The following is a 27368-nucleotide window of genomic DNA, read 5'->3' on the forward strand; positions in this document are numbered from 1 at the left end:
CAGGGGACAATAACTCCAAGCCTTTCAGGGGACCCCCCTTGGAGAAGGGCAGGACTGGAGTGTCAGCGTGAGGAGTTTATGGCAGCGCTGAGCTGCGCTGGAATGAAGGCACGCGGGTCAATTACCCATCTGTTTGTGTTTCTGCTGGGCTGCATTACCAGACCCGTGCCTGACAGCTCACTGGAGTGGAATGAAAATCAGACAATAATTCCGAGGATGAGAGTGTGCAGGAATGGCAAAAAGGGTTGTGACCCCTTTCAGGAGTGCAGGCCCATCTCTGATGGGTTGTGTTCACCTCAGACAAGAGAAAAACAGCAGGTGGTGACCCTGGGACCCCCATTACCCTTTTGCTTTTGGATCCAGAGAAGCACCTCAGCCTTAATGAGGTCCCTCTGGAAGAGCAGGTTTGGGGGCTCAGGAGGCTGTGGAAGGCACAGGGAGCCCTGTATCCTCTGCCCCTGGTCTGGGGGAGCACCGTGCCTGGTGGCAGCAAGCTGCCCCTCTGCCTGACCCTCAGGCAGCCTCCAGGTAGGATGAGCTTGGAGCACCCTCCAGCTGGGAATGTGTTTGTGACACTTGCACAGGGAAGGATTTCCAGTCCAGACACACTTCTGCATATATCCATCTGCCTTTTCTGCTTTGCTGTTGGGGACTGGAAGGAACATACAAAGAGCTGACCAGGACAGCATCCCTGCAAACACCTCAAAACTGGCCTGCAGAGGATCATTATTTTGAGGTGCCTTTGGTCTTGTCTGAGATGTGTCTCAAGAAAAAGCTCAGATTTCTTCCTGCTGTCTTCAGGAAGTCCTGAAGCTCAGCCTCTTCCAGGGATTGTGATGACAGGACAAGGGGGAGTGACTTTAAGCTTAAAGAGAGTGGGTTTAGATTTGACATTAGGAAGAAATTCTCCCCTGTGAGGATTCTGAGGTCCTGTGAGGGTTCTGAGGTCCTGGCACAGGGTGCCCAGAGCAGCTGTGGCTGCCCCTGGATCCCTGGCAGTGCCCAAGGCCAGGTTGGACAGGACTTGGAGCAACCTGGGACAGTGGAAAGTGCCTCTGCCCATAGCAGGGTGGTGGAAAGGGATGAGCTTTAAGGTCACTTCCATTCCCATTCTGGGAATCTATAATTTATCTGAAACAACCACTACAGAGGGATGGTCCCCTGTCAAATCCTCACACTGATATTAGTGATGGCCCCACCTGCCAGGATCCCAAACTTTCCTTGAGGATGAAATGAGAGTGCAGTGCTGTTGGAGAACTGATCCACAAAGGGACCAGAGAGCCTGAAGGCAGCTGCACTCACTGAGCTTTCAAGCTCACATGAGAGCAGAGCTGGACTTCTTGATGTGCACTGATTCTTCATTCATGGTCCAAGTCCCATGAACACATTTTCCACTCTGCTTCATGGAGGAACAACCTGCTCTGGCTCTTTGAATATGATCAAATTACCTCAGGCTCTTAAGTTCTCCATAGTTTGTCTTTGAATTTGAACTTGGATAAAGCACAACAAGCTGTTTGGTCCCAGCTGCAAATGATCCTGGCTTTGGAGATTTTTTTTTTTTTCCTGGAGGGAATAGAGGTGAAAAAAGCAACTGAAGTTTCAAGGAAAGCACCTCCCATTGCAAGGGACTTCCACTGTGCCTTCCAGCAGATGCAGAATGTGAATACCCTGTAACCTCCAAAACACAACATGTTTTAACACTGCGGTGCTTCACATGGATCCTCACTTTTTTGCCCATAAAACTTATGGTTTCTAAAAAAAATAACATTTCCAGGAAAATATCCTCTTGTAAGAAATAATATCATGTTTAAGGAGCAATCAGACCTCTGTGCACTGAGCACCAACTCAACAAAGCACTTTTGTAAATACTTCATCAGGAAAGCAGTTTTGCTGGAACCCACCAGTTGCCTGAAGCATTTGACAAGAAGCCCACACTCAGAGCTTGTGTTTGCACAAGTGACACCCAAATCCAGCCACTCACTGGAGCAGCAGTGTGCCCACTCCAAACACAGCCCCCTGACTTTAAACAGGCTGCTGGGATTACAGATGACTCACATCTTCCAGCCAGGAATTTCCTTGTGGAAGAAACCAGTGTTACTGAAATACAGCTGTGCCTATTTTCCCACAGAAGCATTTAATATATGTACACGTCAATATTCACAGATTCCTCATCATCCCCAGACAAGGGCAGATTTTTTATTTTTATTTTTTATTTTTTGCTTTAGTTTTGAGCATCTCTGTGATCAGATCTCAGCAAGTGATTTTACAAGCTCTGTGCCAGCAGCAACACCTTCACCCAGTCCTGCAATCCTCTCTTTCCTGTGTAGCTCTATCCCATGCCCAGGGACTAAATACTGCTGGAATTCAGTGGGTTGTGGTTGTCAGTAAAGCACAGGTGGCATCAATATTTTGAGACCACTGCTCTGGGTGCTTCTGTTGCTACCTGTAAAGCAGGAAAGCTGTAACCCCAAGGAATATAACAGCCCTACTGAGCAGCTTGTGCTAGCAGGGAAATCCCTGCTGCCAGCCACAACCCTAATAAAATATCCCAAATGCTGTGTCGCTCTCTAAGAAATGTCTTTGGATATTGCAAACATGCAAAAAAATCATATATATGTGTGTATATATATATATATATTTCAATCTATTCTGCTGTCTACTGATGAAACAACCTCATGTCAGCAGCCAAGAAGAGGGGCAAGCTGGTCTTAAAAACTGGGATTTTGGACCATTTCCATGGGGAGAATCCCTCATTCCAAGCCAGAGGGCACAAGGAATGGGCTCATCCCCAACAGCAACCTCCTATCAGGAGCTGATAACAGATGCACAAGGTAAGTTTGCTGCTGACATGAATATCTTAATTTTGAAGGTAATTTATTGACCAGAGGAGAAATTCTGACACTTTGTAAAGCATGAAGTTCCTCTTTAAAAATGTAGAGCAGCACAGATTTGGTATAGGTTTATCTTAGATAACTACAGGCAGAATATGAAGTATCTGACAAGGGAACATGTCCTTAATTCACCTAGAAAAACTATTAGAGATAGATGTTTGGCTTTAGACTGTATATAAAAGGCTTCCTGCATTAAAAGAGGTAAATTTTCCCAGCTCTAAATTAGAGCTATTTGAAACATTTTCCACAGAAGAGTTCTCTGTTGAAAATGCAGTTCCATTGAAGCATTTTGCGAGAGCATGTTGACTCCAAAAGCACTTTTGACTTTCTAAATGTATTTTTTCATACTGCCTCATTTCACTGCAGTGAAAAGCTGAAATGTTTTGTGTTGCCATTACTGTTCTTTCCATCTTGGAGAAAGCTTTAATAGTAATTGTAATGTAAATTCTAATGATATACTATCATATATGCAATGTAGGTATATAATACATCTCTCTATGTAGTTATAGATGTGTAATATATAAGGGTATTTACACATATATGACAATATAATATTAAATATTGAAATATATTTAATATTATATAAGTATTGTATACAACATGCATTATGTATAATATTATAATATATGACCATATTTGATGTAGGAAACGACCTGATATGCAACATTTCCTGTTTATTGTTGCACAATTTAGAACAGCACAGGTGTCAATAACAGTGTTGATACAACAGGACATGCCTCTGAAATTTGGAGTTCCTGAAATTCTTCAAAGTGTTGCTTTTCTTTAGTAAAATTTTCCAATTTCTGCCCAGGACACTTGTCCAGGGAACACAAATTCCCCTTTCCCAACAGGCTGCTGTAGAGCTGCTGGCACCCTGCCCTGCATCACCACAGGGATCCTGCTCCAGGGAGTGCTGGGAAAAAGGGAGACCTTCTGTGATAAATGTTGTGTATATATATGTATATATAGATACCCCAGAGCATGTCATGCATGCTGGGCCCACAAGGATACTGGTTTATAAATTAGTGATTATTTTTTGTCCCATTAACCACAAGTGCAGCACCAGACACCCTGCACCGTCCTCCCCCAACATCAACCTGCCCAAAACCTTTGTGAGTTCATGGAACCATTTAGGTTGGAAAAGACCACCAAGATCATCAAGTCCAGCCTTTGGCAGATCACCACCTTGCCAACTAGACCAGGGCAGTCAGTGCCACATTCCACCTACTGTCTCTCCTGAAAGGCACAGCTTTGAAACCCCAAGTCCCAGGGCTGGGCAGCAGCAAGCTCAGACAGAGAAATTCTCCCTGTCACGAAGAAGCTGCTCTTCTATTGAGCCAGGCTCGGAGCTGGAGTGACACAAAGGCAGGAACATGGATTTCTGTCAGCAGCTCATGCTCAGCTGCTAATCAGATCAGAGGAGACTTGGTCACGATCCATTACCTGCTGCAGCCCTGTGACTAATTCCTAATGAGGCCTCTCAGAGCAGAGGAAGGATCCTGGGTAATTATCCCAAGAACCACACTTCAGATTAGGTAGAAAACTCAGGTGGAGCTTTAAAGGTCACTTTGTTCTATTAGGAAGAGCTCCTGCCTTCCTCTCTTCCCTCTCTGTCTCCTTTGGCTTGGCTCCAGCCTCTCCCTGCACTGGGTTCAGCCATGGAGCTCCATGAACTCCACGTGTGGTTGACCCCAAGGTTCTCTCTCTGCTTCCATCAGAGATCACAGCCTCATACCCTCTCTCTCCTAATTTTTCCCTTTTCCTCCACCTCCTTCCCCCTGCCTTGGTTTATCTCCTCTCTTGTAGGATCAGATAACCAATAGCAGTCTATTGATTTACCCACTTGTCTGCCTATAACCCGAGCTGCCTGCTGATTTAGCTGCTTCCCCACTTATCTCATGTGTCATCCTTGGGTTTTCATTACCAGCAGCTATCATCACAGTGTAAAACCCTCTCAAACTGCTTATTGTTAATTAGGTAAGAACTAGAACTCAGTGATTTGGATAATCACTGCCATAGTGAAAACAACCTGCATATTATTTTTAAAGGCAAATAATAACAACAATAATATTATATCCACAACATTACTTGGTAAATGAAACCCAGTTTCTGTGAAACCAAAGATTAAAACAGCACTTGCCAAATTATACTCAAAGCGGAAGATGTAATGTAGCCCATTCATCTGAAAAATTAAAATTTGTGCAAGTACAAGGATTTGAGAAATAAAACCATCTGGGCAAATGAGCAATTAAACCCCACATTTCCTTATTTTGTCAAAAACTTGGGAATAACCTTCATAAATTACATGCCCAGTGAATTTCCTCCTTCTACTGAAGTTGACTTCTTGCTAACCAGCATGTATTTATTTATTAATTCAGCCATGACCTCTATCTGTTGACTTTTGGACTAGCTCCCCATCTGGGACTGAAGCCATGGCTTCTAGCATCCAAATAAAACCTCTGTGACTTTTCCCAAAGATTATGGTCATTAGAGAGTCCTGAAAGCTGATCTGCAAACCTCTTACACAAATCAGCAGTTTGGGAGGGACAGAGAGACGTGGGCAGAATTCTCCTTCAATACTGATGGAAGAGGTCACTTTTTTTTTTTTAATGTTGGTGTGTGTATCATACACAGAAGTCCATCAAAATTCAGTGGCAGAGACAGACACTTCATTGGGGTCAGCCCGAGCTCTGCTCAGCTGAGCCTCATGTGAAGCCACCATAAACTGCAGGGAACTTCCAGACACAGCAGAATCACAGCAAAGAGAAGAGGGGAAAAGGCTCAGAAAAAAAGCACTCCTCTCCCATTTCCACCCCTTCCCTGGTTCCTGGGCCCTACCTTGCAGGTGGAGTTTGCTCTCAGTGCTTTGCAGAAGGACAGAACTCACAGAGTCCAGATTGTCATAGCTGTTACAGCCCAGGGGGCCAGTCCGAGTTTCTGTTACCTACAGAGGATGTAGAAAAGAGAGAATGTTCCCTTTGACTGCAGCATTACACCTTCCCCAGGCTTTTTAAATCTTTTAATTCAAGAACTCCTTGTCACAAGCTGATATAACCCAAAACACATCTTCCCTAGTTGGGAAAAGATGCCCCACCCTGCACAAACCCTGCTAATGTTTGGTGCAGTCACAAACTGAAAAATCAGAATCAATCGTGGCTGCTTTCTTTAGGGTACCTCAGGTTATTCTGGGCTTGGCAATGGGATCCTGCAGATTGATGTTTCTCACAGAGGCTCTCCATTGGAGAACATCAGAAGCCTGTAGAGGAATTATTCCCTGGCTTCTCTTATTGGAAAGCAAGGAACAGAGATGGATTGCCAGCCCACAGTGGTGCCTGGTGCTCCCACAACAGATGTGAACAGCAGCCCTGTGCTGAGGATGGATGGAGGCACAGATGACCTGCAGTGCTGCTGCTGTTGGTTTCCTGCCCTTCTGGAATTCACCACGGGTGATTATCTGCTGTCACTGTTTCAATATCTCAATACAATTTCCCATCCAGAAGGGAACAGCCTCAGCCATGAGACAGCACAGAACAATAACGAGAGCTGAAACCTTTCAGAAATGGCTAACAATGACGACTCCATCCACATCACCTTCCCTGGAGTGAACTCAGCAACAATAAAATCCCTGCCCAGTGTAGGATGATTGCTTTCAGAGAAGGCAGCCTTTGCAGAGCCATTTTCCCTGTTTTGTATTCTCTGAGCAGCTTCCCTTCCTTCCTGCTGCAACCCCCAAGCTGTCTCTCAGTCCGTTTCATTCCAGATGCCTCAGTAATGCCACACTGAGTTTTTCACCATTTCTTGTAGCAAATTCAGCTGAGAGATATTTTGCAGCCCTACACCCCCAGGAGACAAACACTCCTAGATGGCACAGAGTTGTTCATTTCACAAACCTGCCTTTTTCTTCCAACCTCCATCACTGATCTGGGTCCTCTGCTCCCTCTCTCCCTTCCAGAAGTCACTGTCACACTTAGTGAAAGTCTCCTGTCCTACACAACCACCACACTGAATGCCCACCTCTTTCCAGACATTAGTGACCCCAGGGAAATCAATTCTTCAATTGAATGAGATAAAACCTAACCCTGGGAACAAAACAACTTGTGCTCAAAGAAGACATCAGACTGGCAAAGTCCTGCCCCGAATCCCTAGAGAATCCACACAAGGCAGACAATCTTTTTCCTCTTCCTAAGGCAGTATGTGGTACCTTGATTGCTCCGGTAGAGATCTGGATCTCATGGAGTCTCCTCATGGTGCCATCACGATCTACAAAGTAGGAGGAGGCGAGCTGGTGCAAAGCTTCAACGCTCTGGGTGGCGTTTCCTGACTTTCTGTCGAGGCGGCTTTTGTCCATGTACATGGTCAAGGCCTCCTCTCCTGCAGCAGAGACAAAAGGAGATTTCAGGCTGCCAGGCAGGGCCACCTTAACAGGAGCAAATGGTGTCATCTTCTGCACCTAAAGAAAGAAAAGTCCGACACCTAGAGCACTCTTGGAGGAATCCACCCTTCCTCACCAGCACCCCAGGGGGACATAGAGAAGCCTCCTCCTCCATTCAGACAGCAAGGCCAAGTCCACCAGACAAGTAAAGCAGCTCCACTGAATTGAGCAGACAACATTTTGGACATTTTTTTGCCAGCAGAGCTTTGCCACGAAAGATTCAGCCCATCTGTCCCACCTGAGGCACTCTAGGCAGTGCCTCTAGGATGATGCACGCCTGACAGGAGAAGATCTCACTTTGTGCAAGTCTGTCTGACGCAACTTCTAGAAGGAATGGATGATGATTGCATGCAGGACACAGTGTGCAGGTAGGTACAGTGGACAAGCAAATGTTACTTGGACCTCTTCAGCTCCCAGTGGCCTTGCAAAAAGGGACGGGAAAGAGGATGAGTAAAGAGAATTAATCAGAGGAAAGAGCAAATAATAAAGTTAATTTGAACTAAGCACCCTTGCTGCCTTCTTTCCTCTCCCAGAGACTCATCCAGGGAATATAAGCAGAGAGTGAAAACACTGTACAAGATAATGAATGAAAGCAGGTGATTTTGAAATGAAACCACAGAGAATCTGGGAGAGAACCGGTTAAGAACTGATAAACATCAGCAGAGACCTGAATGTAACAAAACACGTCTGAAAAGGACGTGCGGCTGAGAAGGACTATTTACCTAATTTACCTATTTACCTAATAATTCAATTTGTTCTGGGTGAGACACATTAAAATCCTGTTCATTCTCAACATAAGGCGGGCATTGTGAGAGGTCTTAAAAGGTGGAATGCCATCCTGCATCCTTAACATGTGAAACCTGGATTTAATAAATGAAGGGAAGACACAACTAGAGGAGGAATGTGCCATTTCTACATAACTCTCTTAATGAGAAGAATGGTGCTTGTTCTCATTTGATAGATGAACCACTGATGAATACACTGCCTCTGGCAGTGATAGCATGGTCCAAAAAATATGTACCACTGCTTTCAAGGCCAAAAAATATTTCGCTCTTCATCATCTTTGCATATTTTTTTAAGAGAGCAAGGACTTAGTTTTCTTTAAAATTCTTATTAGCTAAAATAATTTGATTCATCCAAATTATTTCTTTTATTGCATATATGAAAAAAATAAGCCAAAATCCCAGTAAGCCCTCCCCCTCACTTTCTCTGGAAATTTTCCAGCTTTTATCTGAAAGCCAAATGCCTGAAAACAAACCAAAAATATTCTGGCGGAAAATCAAAATATTTTTATTAGATTTCAGTTTTTCAAGCAATAGTGGTGTTGAGTATTCAGCCTTTGGCTTTGAGATGAAAAATGGACTTTTTTTTTTTTTTGTGGAAAGAAGGTACTTTTCATCAAAAGAATTGATCAGTTGAAATCTTTTAATTAGTTTTGCAGGGCCTAAGTGGAGAAGTTAGGCATGTAAAACTTTGTCTTTAATATTTTGTTAAAAATAACAGACTAGCCTCCCACCACTATCAAAGCTGTGGTAATAACAATGTCATCATTGTTACCTCTCACAAAAGCACTTTCCCTGGAAAATGACCAGCTTTGATTTCCTTTATCACCATGACCATTTTTTATGTGTGGAGCTTGTGAGGAGACCTTGGCAGGGATCAAGGCTCTGCCACATCAGGCTCTGTCCCCACAAACAAAGTCAATGCATCTTCCAGAGGATTTAACCCCCTGTATCTGATGAGACACGAAGGGGGAATACAGCAAACAGCCAGCAAGGCACAGGTGATAAATAAAATGTCTGTGATTAGTGTGAGGAGCAGTTGTCACTGCACAGACCACTCTCAATGCATTTTCAAGTTTCATCTCTTTCTGTTTTTCAGGGGGATTTGAAGGAACTTTGGCAGTTTTTATGAATCAACTCATTTGCCACTGAAAAGGCTGGATCAGTGGGAAAGTGTATTTTGAGCCAGGAGCTCTGGATCTCTCATGTAACAGAAGCATTCAACTGCAAGGAGATGCAGCAGAGAGAAATGAGAAAGGATGTTTTGCCACCATTTTGTGAGGCTGTGGCAGGAAAAGGAAGATCTGGGATAATTCTTCCCTTAGCTGTGATGCACAGCCATCAAGTCTTCATCAATTGCACCAATAACTGGGAAAAAAAACAACATTCCTGGGAAAAAAAAAATCATGCCTCATATTAACAGCAAAGGCACAAAAATCAGGACTTTTTCATTCCATGCTGGCTCATTTTCACTAGAGGAATGCTGAGGCTGGAATGCTGAGGCTGGAATGCTTGGCCAGAGGGCAGGCAGGAAGCCTGGGTGGAATCACATCAGGCAGCAGCACTGCTGTCAGATCACCAGCAGATCTCCTCTTGGATTTGGTCCCTGCACAACACAAACCAGGCTCTGAGAAACTCAGCAAAGAGGAGAAACTTGTGCTCTGGGGCAGTGGGGATCCGTGATTTCCCCACAAAAAATGTCATTTTTTCCTCCAAAGGAAGAAAACAGAGAAGCCCATGAGTGATGATGCTTTTTCCTGAAGGAGCAGTGCTGCCCCTAGGATTGACGGATGCTGAGCAGGGACACTGCTGTTGGAAACCTTTTTTGTGTAGCTCTGTGCAGAGCTGGAAAAGCACAGCATCCCCATGGAGGGGTCACATGGGAAAGCAACTCTTGGATCAAGAGAGGTTAACAGAATTTTCCTGCATTATTAAGTCTTAATTTCTCCTTTAATTAAGTGAATGGTATGTTCAAAGTTGTTTTTCCTTGAGGGATTTTGCTGAAAATTGGCTCTCAGCTCTGTGCGCTCCATCCCAGAGCGTGGATGCCCTCAAAGTGACCCTTCACCAGTGCTTTTGTCAGGAGCAGACTGGAGCAGAGCTGGGTTTTTGCTGGCTGCTCTGTAGGCTGAAAGGCACCAGAGCTGTTCCTCAGGTGTGAAAATTGCTGCGTTCAGGTCCCACCCTCCTGGGGGCCGTGCAGCAGCTGGCGTTTCAAAGCCAGCCAATTCCCTGTGTGCTTGTCACTATCTGCCACCTCCTCAGACACCAGGCTGAGCTACAAACAGCCTTAACCCAGGGCACAACTGCTTGTAGCTCTGCTGGGGAGACACCAGGTCCTGGGAGAGCCAGGACATGTCTGCTTTTATGTCCCAGAGCTCTTGTTTAGCCCCCAAACTGTGATTAGAGCATGTCCTCCGTGCATAATGCATATCCAGCTCCATCTACATGTTCCCTGGGACTGCCATTGCCAAGATAAATCCTCTTTTTCTCCCTACCATTGCTCACCACGCTCAGGGCTGGTGGGGTGTTTAGTGCTCCCCTCCAACACCAGTTCTCATTACAAGTCTCTGCATATTTAAAGTTGTTGTGTTGTAAAATCAGGAGAAGAAACAAGCCCCTGTGAATAATTTACAACCTCAGCCAGGCAAAATTAAAAATATATTTTACCATCAAAGGTCTTTCTTATTTTGAATTTTCATGGATGTGAGTGGCAAGAAAAGGAGAAATGTCAATGGAAAAAAAGTAAACCAGCAAAAAAAAAAAAAAGAGAGAAAATCTCTACTTGGCTGTCTTAGGCTCTGTAAAACACGGTCTTGAAAAGTGAATTCCTCAATAAAAAACAGTTTATCTTTACCCAGACTTCATTAAGGCCTGAAGAAAGCAGTCACTTGTGCTCTTCGATGCTTGGAAACCTCCTTTCTCTCACATTTCTTGCTGATGGAGTGGACTTGTTTGGGTGCCTGGACTGGAAGAGCAGCCCAAGGATCTTTGAAGGACATCACCACACCAGAGGCCATTGGACTTCAGGGGAGCTCTGCCAATTTACCTACCACCTAATTTGTGCATGAATCATGTGCATGCATCTAATCTCATCCCAGTGTCTGCAGAATGCTCTGGGAACAGACAGATGGCCAGAAATTCCTCAAAGTTCACTACAAACACAGCAATGTGGCAAGGCTGGAGGTGAGATACGTTAGAAGAAGCAACAACAACAAATTTTGAAGTAAAATTGAGCCTTTACCACTGCAGAATCCTTCTCACAGACAGTTGTTCTTGGAAGAAAAGTATTTAAATGAAAGAAAGGCACACCCCAAAGGGAGAAAAGAACCATGAAAATAATACAGAGTGGAAAAAAGAACCAGGAGTAAACATCAATAGGAGCTGCTGATTTTCACCCCTCCAGTGTTCAACAGTAGCTACTCAAAATGTTCCTGCAGCACCACCAGCAGCGCCTGCTCAGGAGATCATGGCCCTACAGGGCTCTCTCTGATGTCATCCCTGACACATTCTGTGCACACACAGACCTCTCTGCAGCCCTTGCATACACATTTTGAATTTTACTGAACTGCTGTTTTTCCAGAAGTCTGCTCCATGTTAATGCATTCAGCCTTCTGGCCATCTCTTCCCCTCTGTTCACGCTCCCTGCCCAACTCCTTGAACTCCCTTTTCCTGGAGCTCTTTAAAATTCCTCCAGTTCCAGCAAGAAAGGATGTTTTTCCCCCTGCATTTGTTTTCATCCTGTGAAAAAGAGGGATGAACACGTTCTGTTGTGAAGCTGAGGGCAGTCGGGCAGGGCTGGCAGGACAGTCCCCCAGCTGAGGGACGTGCTTCTCCGGACACACGCGGTGGTCAGAGCAGCACAGGGGCACAACTCCGACCTCACACTCTGAATTCATTTGCAAAGGCTCTTTGGGGACACAGGTGGGCTTTGGGAGGGGGAGCTGCAGCCTGGCTTTGGTCCAGCCTCCCTGCTCTACAGCATCATCCCAGAGCACATGGCACAGAACTGCATCCACCTGGTTCTGGAATATCTTCTGTGAGGAGACTCCACACCCTCTCTGGGCAATCTGTTCCAATGCTCTCGAGAAATTCTTCCTCACGTTCAGCTGGAACTTCCAGGGCATCAGTTTCTGCCTGTTCCTCTTGTCCTTGTGGCTGGCACCACCAAGATGAGCCTGATCCATGCTCTAGGCACCCCCTTTAGATAATTATACTCATTAATGAGGTCTCCTCTCAGTCATCTCTTCTGGAGACTGAACAGCCCCAGCTCCCTTAGCTTTCCCTCACAACAGATGTTTGTCACCCTTTTTTTAATTTTAAGTTCTTCTAGGCCTTCTGATGTTTACATTCTTATAACACACTTTCTCACACACTTTATGTAAATAACTTATTGTTTTGCATTCTTTCATGGAGGAGGAGAAATTGGGTAGACTGTTGGTTTGTCCAGTGTCGTTGGAGAGGTGACACTGTCACCCTCCAATCCACTGTCACTTCTGGAAATCTATAAATGTTGGAGTCAGGAATTAAACTTCCCTCTTTTTTACCTCGGAGACCCCAGCGTCCACATCGTTTTATTTTGTGTCCTAGAGGGACAGATGCCCTGCTCCCCTCACCACTGCCACAGCCCCTGCTGGGCTCACCCCAGGAGCTCCATGCCAAACTGGACACACTTCCAGCCCTGCCCAGTGCCTTCCCCACCCCCCAGAGCCAGCCCAGGTGCCACCTACCTCCCAGGGTGGCAGAGATGAGGAGGTGGGTGCCGTACTTTTTGATGATGGTGTCAATGAACTGCTGCGTGGTGGGTCTCCTGCCCAGCAGGCGGATGCTCCTCTGGAACTCAGGCATCAGGGGCAGCGGGTTGTGGAGCAGGTCCCTCCTCTCGATGGCTGTGTTCCTCACCTTCCAACGGGCAAACTCCCTGTGCCACAACACAGGAACACAACAGGGGTCAGGCTCCCAGTCTGGAGGGGCAGGGAGAGTCACCAGGGGGAGGAAAGGAGCATGGAGAAGGGGCCAATCCTGTTGGACACCCCCATGTGGACAAACACGTGAGGTCACAAGGCTGGACAGAGGGGAAGGGGAGGAGAAGAGGAAAAGTGAGACATTACTGCACAATAACCATACACTACAAGGATCAGGCTGGTGAGGAGGTGCCCTTGGAGTCACCAGAGGTGATAAATAAAAGCAGGCTGGTCCTTTCACCCTCCCACACTTTGGGGTCTTTCACTTCTCCATAAAGCAGCAAATTCTGGTCTCTGTCAGCAAATGGTCTCAACCACAGATCTAGCTTAAACTGATCATTGTTATATCTCTAATGCCTACAAGCCTTCCTAGCACACTTTTGCAAAGCAAAGCTGAAGAAAATACATTTTCTCCAAACATCTTCATCTTTCAGCACCATGAATATGGCAAAAGAGCATTTTGGAAAACAGTTTTTGAAATAAACACTGTAAAAGGATAGATTCAGATATAAGCAGAGTCCAGGAATGAAACAGGAGGTTTTGTTCATATTTTAGAAAAAAAAAACAACAAAGTGATTCTCAAATCCATGCTTTTAAACTGAGAGCTACTGGGAAAAAAATAAAGTTAATGTTTGCAAAAGCAGTTCTTTATTGCAGGTATCCATTTTGAAACGACACAGAGGGAAATACCTAGAGAAAAGCTTGCACACCTGCAATCTAAAAATCAGGCCTCGAAACATAACCAGCTGAGCACCTGAAAAATGAGAAACCTATTAATGTCTTTCAAAAAATATTGAGCAAAGCCTTCCTTAAAGGAGAGGATGTTATTTATACCCATTCTCCTACAATGCACCTGCTCTATCTTAAGCTATCTCCCAGACCATCAGCTCACAGGCTTCTCTGTCACTTTTCATCCACCTATTCCTGTAACTTGGGCTGAAGACAAATATTTTATTTAGATTATAGGTGTTGTGGTTTAATCCCAGCTGGCAGCTCAGCCCCACGCAGCCACTCACTCCTCCTAGAGAGGAAGAGTCAGAGGGGTGAAAGTGAGAGAACTCATGAGTTGAGATAAACAGTTCAGCAGATGAAGCAAAAGCTGCAGAGGCAAGCAAAGCAAAACAAGGAGTTCATTCCCCACTTCCCATCACAGTCTGGAGTTCAGCCATCTCCAGGACTCCATCAGAGTGACTGGAGAAGACAGACTTCCTCACACTGCACATCCCCCTTTCCTCCTCCTTCCTCAGCCCTACAAGCTGAGCATGATGTGGTGTGGGATATCCCTGGGGTCAGCTATCCAGGCTTGGTGCCCCCACAGCTCCTTGTGCATCCCAACCTCGGCACTGGTGGGGTGGGATGAGAGGCAGAAGAGCCCTGACCTGTGTAAACTCTGCTCAGCAACACACCTGTGCTATCAGCACTGTTTCCAGCAAAATCCAAAGCACAGCCCCATACCAGCCTCTATGGAAAAAAATTAACTTCAACCCAGTGTTACAGAAGAAATTTAATGATGGTGTTCTCTGGGAAGAATCTTGTTTAGCATTAGTGTGGCTCAGCAGTAGCAGCTAAAGCAGAGGAAGCCCTCATGTGCAAGAGCTGACCAAGAGCAAACTTCTTTGAGAAAATTAGTGCTGCTAACGAGGAACGAGCTGAATTCAGCAGAAACAAGTGGAATGAAGATAAGGACCAAGGAGACTCTTCCAAGAGAATGAAGTCACTTCAGAAGAAGGCCAGCCCCAGTAAGAACAATAACTTAGGGGACCATGATCAGAATTAAGGATTTGGGGTTGGATTTGAGGATTGGGTGATTAGACGGCACAGGAATAATTCTGAGGCATGAACTGGGGCAGGGGTCCTCTCTGCAGGCACCCAGCTCACACTGTAACTCAGCAAAGGCTAACTGGAAACCTTCAGGCAGACTTGGCACTCCCGATAGGATCCTGGGTTAAAATCTGTCACTGTGGCTTCTGTGGAATAATCCATAACACCCAATCCAAACCAGGAATGACAACCCCTGGCCCTGAGGCAGCACTTCCCATCAGGGAGTGTCCTCCCAGCACAACAACCCCACCTGGCTGGCAGAGACCCTGACACACAGGCACATTCAGAGACTCAGCTGCCAAGCCAGGATCACAAACCAGATTTTTTTTCTGCCCAGGTTGATTCTATACTCAGTCCACTCTGCATACGTTAGGTTATTTGACTTAATGTAATTATGCAGGTATTTATTTTGATTGTGCCCCTTCACAACACTCCATGCTGCCTGACAGCAGTTACATTCATCAAAATAGCAAAGTGCCAGCTATTTACTTCAAAATATCTCCTTACACCTGAGCTAATGCCCCCTCTGTAGTTCCTTGCTTTCACAAGCCAAGTGAAAATGCCAAAACAAAACACACCTCCTACTACATTACAAGAGTCATTAGTGTCAAACCTTGCAATCTGAAGAAACATCCATCCTTCCTAGAATAAACTCAGGCAAAAGGCAAAAACACCCCCATACAACAGGTTCTTAACACAAGGAGTGATCGAAACAGATCATTTGCTCTCAAGTTGTCTGCAGATAACAAATACATCACCAATGTGTTCCCTTTGTGGAGCAGAGGGTGTTCTCTGCTGTCCCAGAATTGTGTAAAAGTTTATTTTAATGATAGACAAAACTTTAAAAGCAAAGACAAACAGTTTCTCTCTGACACCACAGAGAGGTTTCTCCAATCATCCCAGATTAGAGTTCCAATCCCAGACCTCGCTCCACAAGGAAATCCCCTCTGAGGAAGGAATGGTCCCTTCAGCAGTTGCACTGCATGGGAAGAGGCAGAGCTGAATGCTCAAAGACAGGCAAGGTTTTATAATAAATAGACACACCCATGTTCCATCAGAAAGATCATAACTAGCAAGCATAGGAAGAATGCCATCTGTGCTTCCCCTCCAAAGAGACAATTATTGCTTCCTGTAAAACTCAAGCACACATTCACATTCCTGCTTCCTGCAGTTTCCATAAAGTCAGGGGGGACCAGAGCGCTCCAGAGCCAGCACATTTTCAGAAAGGGCTGAGGGAATGTTTCATGCTCCCAATAAAGTACAGAGAGGTTGGTTTTGCTGCTTTGCAATAGATAATTTAGCAGCAAAGAGTTGAAATGTGCAGCTGGTCAGGTATTGATCCCTGTTCTCCTTCAGGGAAGCTGTGGCTGCCCCTGGATCCCTGGCAGTGTCCATGGACAGGGCTTGGAGCAGCCTGGGACAGTGGAAGGTGTCCCTGCCATGGCAGGGGGTGGAACAAAATGAGCTTTAAGGTCCCTTCTGACTCAAACCACTCCAGGATTCCATGATTTATCAGCACCCAGAGCCTGGGAGTGCCTCCTTTCAGGGTGTGGAGATGGGCAGGGCAAACTGGGAAGCGATGGGCAATGGAGGCAGGAGAGGAGAATGACATTTGGATAAACAAGTGTCCAAAGGGAAAGTGGGTTCATTTTTTACATCAGGTCCAACATCACCCTTTGACACCACTGGCGGGAGGCAAAAGCAGGAGTTTAAAAGGAATCACTGTCATATCTCCAGCCTGTTCCTTGCTGCCAAGGGACAATCCCAGTCTCCAGTCATGCAGCAGATGAACCCTGAGCAGAATCCACCTCTAAAGCACGACAGTGAAGGAGACTTTTCCACCCAATTGTTATTGATGCCATCCCTCCCCAGGGCTTCCTGCTCCCAGGGCACATCAGCAGGTGAAAGCCCAGTTCTGCTCTGCTCTCCCTGCGCTTGGATGTGTGGCTTTCCCAGCTGACAAGAAAAGCTGAGCAAATATGTTATGATGAATAATTTATGCAACTAACTTAGATGTTTATCTTCTGCTCATAGAATATCCATGAACCAGTTGCGATTCCCTCTAAGTTATGCATTATTTGAATTTACTTAGTGACATTTTTCAAGATTTTTTATAGGTTTTACATAGCATTTGGCTGTTTTATTTCTTTGTGTGCTGTTGATTCATTGGGATTGGAATCAAAGGAAGGGAACACCAGTGGGGTCATCTGCTCCAACCTCAGTAGTCAAGCAAATGGTATGGCCGTGTTAAGCTTGCTTTTTAATGTCCAAAAAATATATTTTAAACTTGGCTGACTGAATTCCAACATTTTACATGGAAAGCAAACTTCTAATTCCAGCTATCTTCCATGCAACCTGCAGAACCCTCTGCTGCAAGATGCACCCGAGGCCAAGATTATGGTACAGTTTTGGAAAATAGACTTAACATTAATAGATATGGCTACTGAAATAATTTAGAATTACTGAGGTCATAAAAAAAATATATTTGCAGGGAACAGCATAGATCTGGCCTTAGGGAATGTTCCAGCCTGAAACTCCTAAAGTCTCTGAAGAAACACCTCCAAGAACAGGTTTTCTATTAGCTTTCAACTCTAGATTTAATTGCATTTTCTGCAGAAGCAGAAAATCAGCCAAAATGAATTCAGGGTGCTGGGTTAGGTAAACAATACTCTTGTCTGTTTGTCACCACTGAATCCTTCCACCTGTGGACTTTGGGAGGATTTACCAAGGCCTTGGATTTGTGGATAATGGGTGCAAAAGAGTACTGGAACCTTTCCTCACAAAACCATCCTGGGCTGCCTTTCACTCTTCTCTGAGCCAGCAGGGGCACCACAGTCTCTGTGCCACCACCTGGGACACAGAGCTGAGGCCTCTACAGCCACTGAGACACTTTAAAAAGAGAGATCTTGCCCTGGGCATCACTTCTTTTCCAGACTCGACTGGGATTAGGGGGCACCCCATGTACAGCTGGGGTCAGTACAGAGTCTTCTGACCCTCAGGGGAAAGAAATCCCAAGCAAGGACCTGACCTTCTGCCAGCAGGGGAGCTTTGAATGGCCGGGGAAAGGTGAGAAACCTCTCAGCAAGGAGGAGGAAGGGTCAGTGGCCCTGAGGGGTGGGATACCCAAGGTCTGGGTAGTGGGTGAGGCCCTTGTTGGGGCTCTGTCTCAACAGGGCTGAGAGCCCAAGGGAATTTGGGCTGTGCCAGGAAATGCTTCCAGGCCAGCACAGAGCAGCTGCCCTCTAGAGAAAACACAGAGGAGCTTCTTCAAGGGCTGAAAGGGGTAGGAGGTGCTGAAGGGGGAAGGCAAGTGAGAGGGAAGAGGGATGAGGAGTGAAGTACTGCCTCATGGAGGCACAAGCACAGATTGAGGGCTTTCCTGCCTGTAGCAGCAAGGGGACACACCTTATTTGAATAGGCTGAGGATGAGAAAACACTGCCCCTTCAAGCTGCATTAATGAGCTTCCATCAAGGCCAGAATGTCAGGGCAGAAGGAGCCACTAGGAATGTCTCAGTGCTCATTAGCACTATGACCCTCCAGGGAAACAGAAAAACAGGGAAAAAACACAGAAGAGGGAGGAAAAGTCAAGAGGCTGGAATAGGTACATCATGCAGGCCCCACTCTGCACCATCAGAAAGGACAGCAGGATCCAAGGGCAGGAGCATCTCTACCCAGAGAGGGAAGTCTGAGGGAGAGGGGCCTGTGGTTGTGATATTTTATGAAAATCCCTTTGCTAGGATTTTCTTCTCCTGAGAAGCTGAGAGGGCCTCAGCTTCAAGTGTAAACAATTTGTTATCTGCTACTGTGGAATGCAGCAGGTGCTTCCTCGATTGGTCAGTGTGGGATGTTTCTGCTTGGTGGCCAATCCAGGAGGCAGCAGCTCTCGGACTCTCTGGGAGTCACAGAACTTTGTTATTCATTCCTTTCTATTCCTGTCTCGCCTTCTGATGATTCCTTTCTCTCTGTTCTTTGTAGTATAGTTATAGTGGGGTCTTTTTAATGTAATATATATCATAATATAATAAACCAGCCTTCTGAAATGGAGTCAAGATCTCTCCTTCCCTTCACCAAGTCCTGACTGCCCTGAAGACCCACAGTAATAGGGGCCATCAGAGCAAATTGAATTCCCCATCTCCACATGGCCAAGACAACCAAAGCATGTAAGTGAGGAAACAAGTTCAGCACAGACCTTGGGGGCTGGTGCTTGAAACAAAAAAAAAAAAAAAAAAAAAAGAAATTAAATGTATTAAATGATCAGGACAGCTTTAAATAGGAAAAAAATAGCAGAGGCACCGAACAAAGCCTAAGCAGGACAGCCCAGCCCCTCCAGGTGCTGGATGTCCATCCTTCAGAGCATCCCACCAAGTGCACACTCCAACAGGAGCAGCCCCACCCCTCCCTGGGAACTGGGCAAGGACAAGGCACCAGCTCCTTTCTGCTCCATGGCTCTTTACTTTTTTAATAAAATTTATCTTGAAAGTCACCAGCTGCATCCAAAGGTGATGGGCCTTCCTGAAGGCAGCATGCTCTGCAGAAACAGCAGGACACAAACATTATGTCATGCCCTCTCCTTGGCATATTGCCCACACAATGGACTGTGATGTCACCAGGACTCCCTGATGTCAGAGAGCTGTTCCCTGGGATTTTGGTGTCTCTGCCCCTGTTTTCTTTCAAGCACTTCACCATCATTAAGAGAGACATTTTTGGGCATGTCTGTATGTGCTGCAGACAAATATTAGTAGCTGTCAGAATGAGTGTGAACCAAACCAGACAGATTTTAGGCCTTGTCTAGGTAAGAAACAAGTTCTGTGTTAGCCCTTAATCTTCCAGAGCCCTTCCAGATGCTCCAACAACAGAGCTGTTGGTTTGGGGGTTTTGTTTTGCCCTGCCTTTCCTTTTTCCAGCCCAATTGTCCCAGCCACTGGCTGCACAGAGTCCTGATTATCTCCAGTCCTCAGGATGATGGCTCTTCCAGGCTCCTGTGAGCCCTGGATCCTGCAAACAATGCCAAGGGACAGGGCTGAGCATGACAACAGCACTGTAATGCTTATCTTGTTCTGCCAGATCAGGCTTTATATGAGCCTGTGCGGGGTATCTGTGATTATGGTAGGGTCAGTGATATTTCATTTCCAGTCTGTGCCCTCAAAATGCCAGACAGCCCCAGGCTGAGCAGTGCAATATTCCTTTAGCACTTCCCTCTGCAGCTTGGCCTCTTCCCTATCTAGGCCAGCATGAAGAAGTCACTCTTCAAAGCTGAGCTTTTCAAAGGACCTGCAAGAATTAGTTTCCTGTGAGGGTTTGGCACTCATCCCCCCTAATCTATTTAAAAAACCTCCAGTCTGTAGATTTAAACTAGTTCCAAATTAGACAGAGGCTGAAACTCTGCCATGAAAGAGAGGGGGGAAAAAAAAAAAAAACCAACAACAAAAAACCCTAAAAATTTAATTCCAGAAAAGTATGAAAAAGAAATCACCTAAGCTGAAAGTCCAACAGCATTTTGCATAACAACCAGGCATTAGACAGGCTCACTTATGACAGCTGGCAGGTGAATGAGATAAATAAATTGACTATTGATCTATTGATAAATGCTGTGCTGTCTGCAGCAGCTTTATTGCTATAAGGGCGTTTACCTGGGTAGGACTGAACCAAGGGGAGGACAATCAGAGTTTGAATCATTCAACAGAGTCCTATGGCAGAAATTAAGCAATGCTGTGGGACTACTTCCTCCTCCACCAGGCTCCAAAGGACAAAGGAAGAATCTCCTGTTGCTCTTCCCCTTGGTCTGTGCTTTGGCTGTATGGGAACATGTGGCATAGACAGAAAAAATGCCCCAAACCATGCAGTCTTGTGCTGTACCAATTGGTTGGGGGGGAACAAGAAAAAACTACAAATAACTCCAACAAAACAAAGAAAAAGCCAAACAAAACTAACACAACACAGAAAAATAACCCAACAAAAATACCCCAATTGCCAAAACAAACAATAAATCCACCAAAAAACCACTCAACAAACGAGACCTTTTCACAGAGATGTGTTTATTGGGACTCTAGGAGATTAGAGGATTACACCCTCCATTAAGTCCCTCCTCCTGTGGCTAAGTAGTACATGAAAATATTTAAATCTTTTGTAACCAAGTTTGCAATGGAAGACAGGCAAGGAGAGTTTAGTTTATAGAGCAGATAACAAATCACCCAGGGGTGACTGGCCCATGCCAAGTCCTGGTGAGCCCCTGTGACCCCATGGACCCTGTCAGCAAACGGTGCCTCCCCTGCCCCAAAATTCACCATGTGGACTCAGAGACTGCCAGTGCTCCTAGGAGCACAACAGCACCAATCAAAGGCTGTAACAAGAACACAGTTTGGAACAAATCACTTCATTAAATTACACTTGCTTCATTTCCTGAAGATAGAGGTGTGTGTGGACCACATGCTTTTTTCCTAATTTTAGCTGTAGCAAGCTGATAACCTCAGCCTGTGACACCACAGCCCCAAACTTTGCTCTGTGCTTATCATGATTCACAGTTTGCTCAGATGAAAAAACTGAGAAATGTGCCCTTGAACCTCAATTCCTCACGTTGCAGGTAAGGGTACCCGACTGCTGCACCGCCGGCAGCTTAGGCACGGCGTTTGTCAATACTGGGAAAGTAATATCAGAAATTTAGCCTTGATTGCCCTTTTTCTCAAGAAAAAGCACTGAATTTTCTCCAACACAGCATGCAGCTATGTTTCAAAACTCGAGCTGTTGTCAGAAAATGGAGCTATCACCCCTCCTCCGGTCAGTTGTGCTGCTCACTTGGCAAAGGCTCAAATTCACTGATTTAGGAGGGGGAAGAAAAAGAGCAGAACATGATGCTTAAATACAAAGCTGCTCCTGCCTCCTCTATCCAGCCGAGCCCTCCAGGTGCTCCTGGCAGAGCCACCTGGGCACAGCTGCCAGGCTTGTGGGCAGAGCAGGCAGGGATGGGAAAGTGTCCCCTGTCGCCCACCCCTGGGCCCTGAGTCATCCTCAGCTGATGGAGACACCACTAAGCACTCCAGGCAGGAGCTGTGGGTGGCTGGGATGCCTAAAGGCCACCAGTTGGCAAAGTCACCTGTTCCCACCAGGGATCCTTCACTGCAGGGCAGCTGAGGAGGGCTTTGTCCAGATAAAGTGCAGTGAGGAGGGTCCAGCCCTTGTCCTGCCACCCTTCAGATGGAAAGGTATGCTCCAGGCTGCACAAGGAGGATCTGCAGGGAAGGGAACTTGCAGGGGTGCAACAGGACAGGCGGACTAAGCACTGCCTGCTCACAAAGATCCAGCAGATGGCCACCAGGCTCAGAATGGCACAGGGGATGGGATTATCCCATATCCTCCTACCCTCATACCCTCCACCATCTCAGCCATTGCAAGGGGCCTTGCAGGAAGCTTCTGGGAGTACATGGCAGAGGTAGGAGAGAGCAAGTGAACAAAAACCGTGTCAAAGTAGTAAAATAAAGCCACACTTCCCTCCCACTTTGATCCTTGCCACTTAATTTCCGTAGTGTTGGGACATTACGTCCTCTGAGTCGGTTTAGGAGGAAACAGTGGTTCCTCCTCAGGACCCTCAGTTCTGTGCCCTCACCCTCAGAGCTGGGGTTCCACATCCCTTTGGTTTCCAAGGCGTGCTGTTCCACTCAGGCCACTGGCCAAGGGTTGCTTTTCAATAGTCAAGCAGGAATATCCACAGTGGCTGTATGCAGAGGATGTCCCCTCTCAGTATAGGATTCAGATGGTGACTGGGTCTGAAATTACTAGCAAATAGCATAAGAGGTTAAGGGCTAAAAAAAATTAGGCTGCAGACTATAGCTGCAGCAAGACTCGAGTCATACATAATCAGAGACATTTGTGCTTTGCTCAAGATTAAAAAAGAAAAAAAAAGTCCCCAACAGCCTATGACATTTCAGAATTACAGTAAAACTGAAGAAATTTTCTCTAGGAAAAAGGTGACCCATTTCCTCAGACTACATCCCTCTTTAGCAAAAAAACTGAACACAAGCTGTGAGAAAGCCTTGAATATTCCCTGGTTGCTCCAAAATCTCATTTCTACAAAAATCAGTTTTGATGTATTTAATTTTCATTCCTAGTCATGCCATTTCAAACTCAGGCATGTTTTGATGGAGGAAATAAAAAGACTGCAATAAAATAAAAATTCACAAACTCATGAAGAAAGGCAATCTCTTTGCATGCTGCAAAGTGGCCTGCAATGAAAAGATAACCATGCTTTTTATGCAACACTTCATAAAGAAAAAGCTTTATTTTTGTCCTGTCCTAGCTAGTGAACAGGGACTTGTGAATGCAAATGCTTTTGTTTCCTGGGATCTGTTTGTGAAGCTCTGAGGCACTTGGTTATTCAGGCACAAGCTTGGCAATTTCCCCATCATGAGTCATGTTTTCTTTAGCTGTTATTTGTGACTTTGACATGTGGATCTCAAAGCACCTTTAAACAAATGTGTCACTGTAGATGGAGAAGCTAAAGCAGCAGGAGATGAACAACTTTTCCAAGGAAGAGATCCAGAATATAGCAGAACCATGAAGAAGATCCACACAGATGTAGAGACAGGGCAAAGTATTTCACCAGCAAGGACTAAAGTAGATGGTGGGGTCATGGCTGAAGTTGCTGCTCTGTTTCCCTGCCCAGGGCTCAGTTCATCTCTGCTTCCACACCTCACTCAGGGTGCTGATGATGTGCAAACACAACCCCACATCAGCTGCAGAGAACAGGAACAGGGCCAGAACCACTAAATCATTGAATTTGGTAAAGACCTCCAAGACCATGCAGTCCAACAATCACCCAGCAATGTGGTGGTACCACATTAACCCTGTCCTTAAGTGCCATATCCACACAGTTTTTGAACCTTCCAGGGATGGTAACTCCACCACTTTCCTGAGCAGCCCCTCCAATGCCTGCTGTTCCACAATTCCTAATACCTGAAACATCCCCTGGTGCAACTTGAGGCCATTTCCTCACTTTCTGTCAGAAATATGGCTGTTAAAAATCACCACTGCGCAGATTCCCAAATCCCAGCCCTTTATGGAGGACACAAAAGCCATGTGCAAGCAGTGGAGTGAGCTGCAGTCATGCCACAGGGAGGATGTTGGACCTGCCCAAAAGCGAGAGGGATCAGATGCCCACCCCTGGCACTTGTCATCTCCCACGTAGTGGTGGGGAAATCCTTTGCTGAGTCTGGGTGGGAACTCCTGGAGGGTTGGCTCTTCCCCTCTCTCCTATGCTGCTCTCTTCCATGGCAGACTTCTTGATTTGTGTTGAGTTAAAAGACAGGATCCTTCTGAGGATGAAAATTCAGCCTGAGGGCATCAGATGCTGCAGAGAAGATGAGGAGTGACCCCAAGGTATCCCTGCCTGTGGCAGAGGATTGAAACTGGGTGATCTTCAAGGGCTCTTCCAACCCAAACCATTGTGGCATTCCATGAAAAACCTCCCCTCATGGCTGTTTCAGGAGGGGAGGATTGGGCAAAGTTAAATTATCAGTTCTATTCTAATTCCAGATACACACAGACACCTGAGTTAGGGATTGTGTGCTATTGCACATCTGAGCCTCTGCTCCCAAAGAATGAACTGAACCCCAGAATTCAGAAGCACATGCATATGTATATATTTATCTACTGAGCAAAACAACAATATCTGCAATGCTTTTTATTTGCCTTCTGTGTTTTGAGATTTAAAGACTTGTATTTTCTGGCTTTCCTCCGCAATCCTAAAAGACAGCCTATTCTTATTTTTTAAATGGAAGTTGTGAGTTATACAATTATATGACTCAAGCCTGGAGTGCCTAAAGAAGACAGGAAAAAAGCAAATGTGAATCCCCCAACTCTTACAAATACCAGAGGAACAGAAAATAAAAAGCCATATCTTTGCAGTCTGGTAGAGAGCAGGTCCTGATCTTTTCTCCTACTGACTGGAAACCTCACAATCCCCAGTGCCTGAGCAAGTGCCAGGAGGAAGGGGCACAGGAGAACAGATGCTTCCTTGCCCTGGGCTAGGTCATTATCCTTGGCATACAGCTCTGCCCTCTCTGCTAGGATAAATCCCCAGAGTAGTTGAGTGATGCTCCAGCCAGTGGGATGTGTTTCAGCACTTCTCTCCACACCAAGGCATCCAGCTTTCATCTTTCTCCTTCCCTTCCACACAATTCCCAGCCTTCCTTTCCATTTTTCTCTTCCCCAGCTCCTGCAGTGTGCAGAGCAGGACGGACACAGGGTCCCACACACTATATTCCTTGTCAGGGCAAAGAACCTGATATAAACTTCTCCCAACCTGGAAACCTAATGGAGGGCAGGGAGGCTCCTAAAACTGTGGGAGGAATGAATTATCCGGCTCTGTGCAAGAGCAGCACCCAGAGGCCTCCACAACAAGTGCACGTTTATCTCACCAGGATCTGTCCCTGCGCCAGTCCTGCTCCTTCCACTGCCACAGCCAGAGCCCAGCTGCTGCCAAATCCCATCTCCACGTACAGGGAGACACTAAAGTGTCTTAGTGCAGCTCTGATGGTGTTCCTGGTTTAACTTATCCCCAACAGGAGACAGCTCTGGGTATTCCCACCTCCCCTGCCCATCTCTCCTTGCCCCACTTTTCCCTGTCTCTGGAAGGGCAGGTGGTGCCTGTATTTAAAGCCTCAATCTTCCTGGGCACTGGACCGTGCCCAGCAGCGCACTCATCACCAGGGCTGAGTTTCACAGACTGATTGTTTTCTGATTCTGTTTGGCATTTTATCCTGGCTGCATAGAAAACTTATTATAAAATCATATTTGTGTTCCATAGATTATATCTGTGGCTCACTGCAGCGCGAGTGCTGAGCCTGACAGGCAGAGTCAGAGACCAAGGTGACAGGGACTGAGCTGCAGTGCAGTCGTGGTGCTTGCAGGGGACAAAACAAGAGCCCCCTGGTCAGCCCTGGGTTATCCTGGGGGTGGGATGGGTGGGATAACTGTTAATAATTAGCTGTTGCAATTCTCCTGGGCAGATCCATGCCATATGTCACAAATAAATGTTCTACACACAGAATAGTTTCATGTTAAATGACTGCAACAGTCCCCACTGCTATTAAAAATCTGTTGGTGTTTCTTGTAGATAGTCCCAGCTTAGAGCTGCTGTTCATTTGCACCTGTATCGAGTCTAACAGCCTGTGATTGAACCAGAAAAAATATTTAGGATTTTGGCTGTTCCTTGGGTTCTGGGAGCAGTCAAGACTTGAGAGATGCAGACTGCAAAGAGAGCACCCCCAGTGTCCCCGAGGTTTAGGATTTCATGTTGTCCTGCGAGTTCAGCCAGGAGACACCCTTGGAGCTGCATATGGCACAGAAGTGGAGGCAGCCATCCCTTCTAGCCACGGGTTTGCCATGTTCCTCCCAGCTCCATCCCCTGCTCACCTCCCAGCCGTGCACAGGGGGTCTCACTGGTGGCATTCAACCTTCCTCCCCTCGGCCTCTCTCCTAGGGAGAGCTAAACATGCAGACTCACATTTTGCCTACTGCTTGGCAAAAAATGTTCCCCAGACAGGGAATGTGTCCACAGAGAAAGATCAAGAAAAAAAAGAAAGTTTCACCTCTGGAGAAACAACTAGACATGGTGTGATGGGCTTCTTGGAGAGGTGGAAAAATGTTCCAGCCTCCTCTCCAGAGTAGTTTCTTCTCTCTAGAATACACATTTCAGAAGGGAGCTCCTCTGTTTCCTGAGCACAAACAGGTCTGCTGGATTTTCCTGCCCACTTCAGCTAAAAACAAGAGGTACCCCCTTGTTCACAAGTTCATCACAAGATGCTGGTGGTGCCAGAGGCTTTCACCAGCACATCAGTGGAACTGGCCAGCTGGAACAACCCTCGTGTATCTCTCCATCTCATTGACTCTTTGTTCCATTTCAGACTCAGCTGAAATTGGATCTTTTATCTCTCCTCCCTTGCCTGTGACTCTTATTTTCCCCCTCATACTGTATCTGCTGCTATTTATGATTTATTCTCTGTCTCTGTCCTATTTAATGCTGCAAAATGGTTGGGATGATGGTTCCTGTGGGTGGTGGAAGAAAGCAGAGGGACCCTGTCCTTCACCCATCACAGAGGAAGTGGCTGAGCACATCCCAGCATTGTGGGAGATGGGAACCCCTCAGCAGCACCTGAACTCCTTACTGCCCAGCCCTGTGGAATGCCACAGTGCCATTGAGGGACACGGTTATCAGGAATCCTGGCTAAAGCAAGGAGCCTCCAGGATGAGGGGCTGCTCTCCTCACATTGAGCTGGGGGCACACCTCACTCCAAAGGGACTGCATGCCCTTTCCTGAGAGGCAGCTGGGGTGTCCCACCTGCCATTGTACAGTCTGCATCCAGGCTCTGAGTGCCCACAGCTCCTCACCCTTTCAGGATGTGCAGGCTTCAGAGCAGACATGACGAGTGTCTCTGGGAGGCTTCTTCCTACACTGGGATTTTTTATCACGCGAATGCCACGCTG

General features: G+C 46.2%; 1 protein-coding gene across 1 annotated transcript in view; it reads right to left on the reverse strand.

Annotated features, from left to right (window-relative positions):
* The window catches only part of BRINP1 (BMP/retinoic acid inducible neural specific 1), an 87844-nt gene that overhangs the window by 14362 nt on the left and 46114 nt on the right, over positions 1 to 27368 (reverse strand). The window contains exons 3-5 of the mRNA XM_038156352.1: positions 12836 to 13026; positions 7093 to 7262; positions 5730 to 5835 (exon numbers count right to left, since the gene is read on the reverse strand). Coding sequence (XP_038012280.1) covers positions 5730 to 5835; positions 7093 to 7262; positions 12836 to 13026 — 467 coding nt within the window. The remainder of the gene's footprint in view (positions 1 to 5729; positions 5836 to 7092; positions 7263 to 12835; positions 13027 to 27368) is intronic.

Source organism: Motacilla alba, chromosome 17, assembly GCF_015832195.1.
Source record: "Motacilla alba alba isolate MOTALB_02 chromosome 17, Motacilla_alba_V1.0_pri, whole genome shotgun sequence".
Taxonomy (NCBI): Eukaryota; Metazoa; Chordata; class Aves; order Passeriformes; family Motacillidae; genus Motacilla; species Motacilla alba.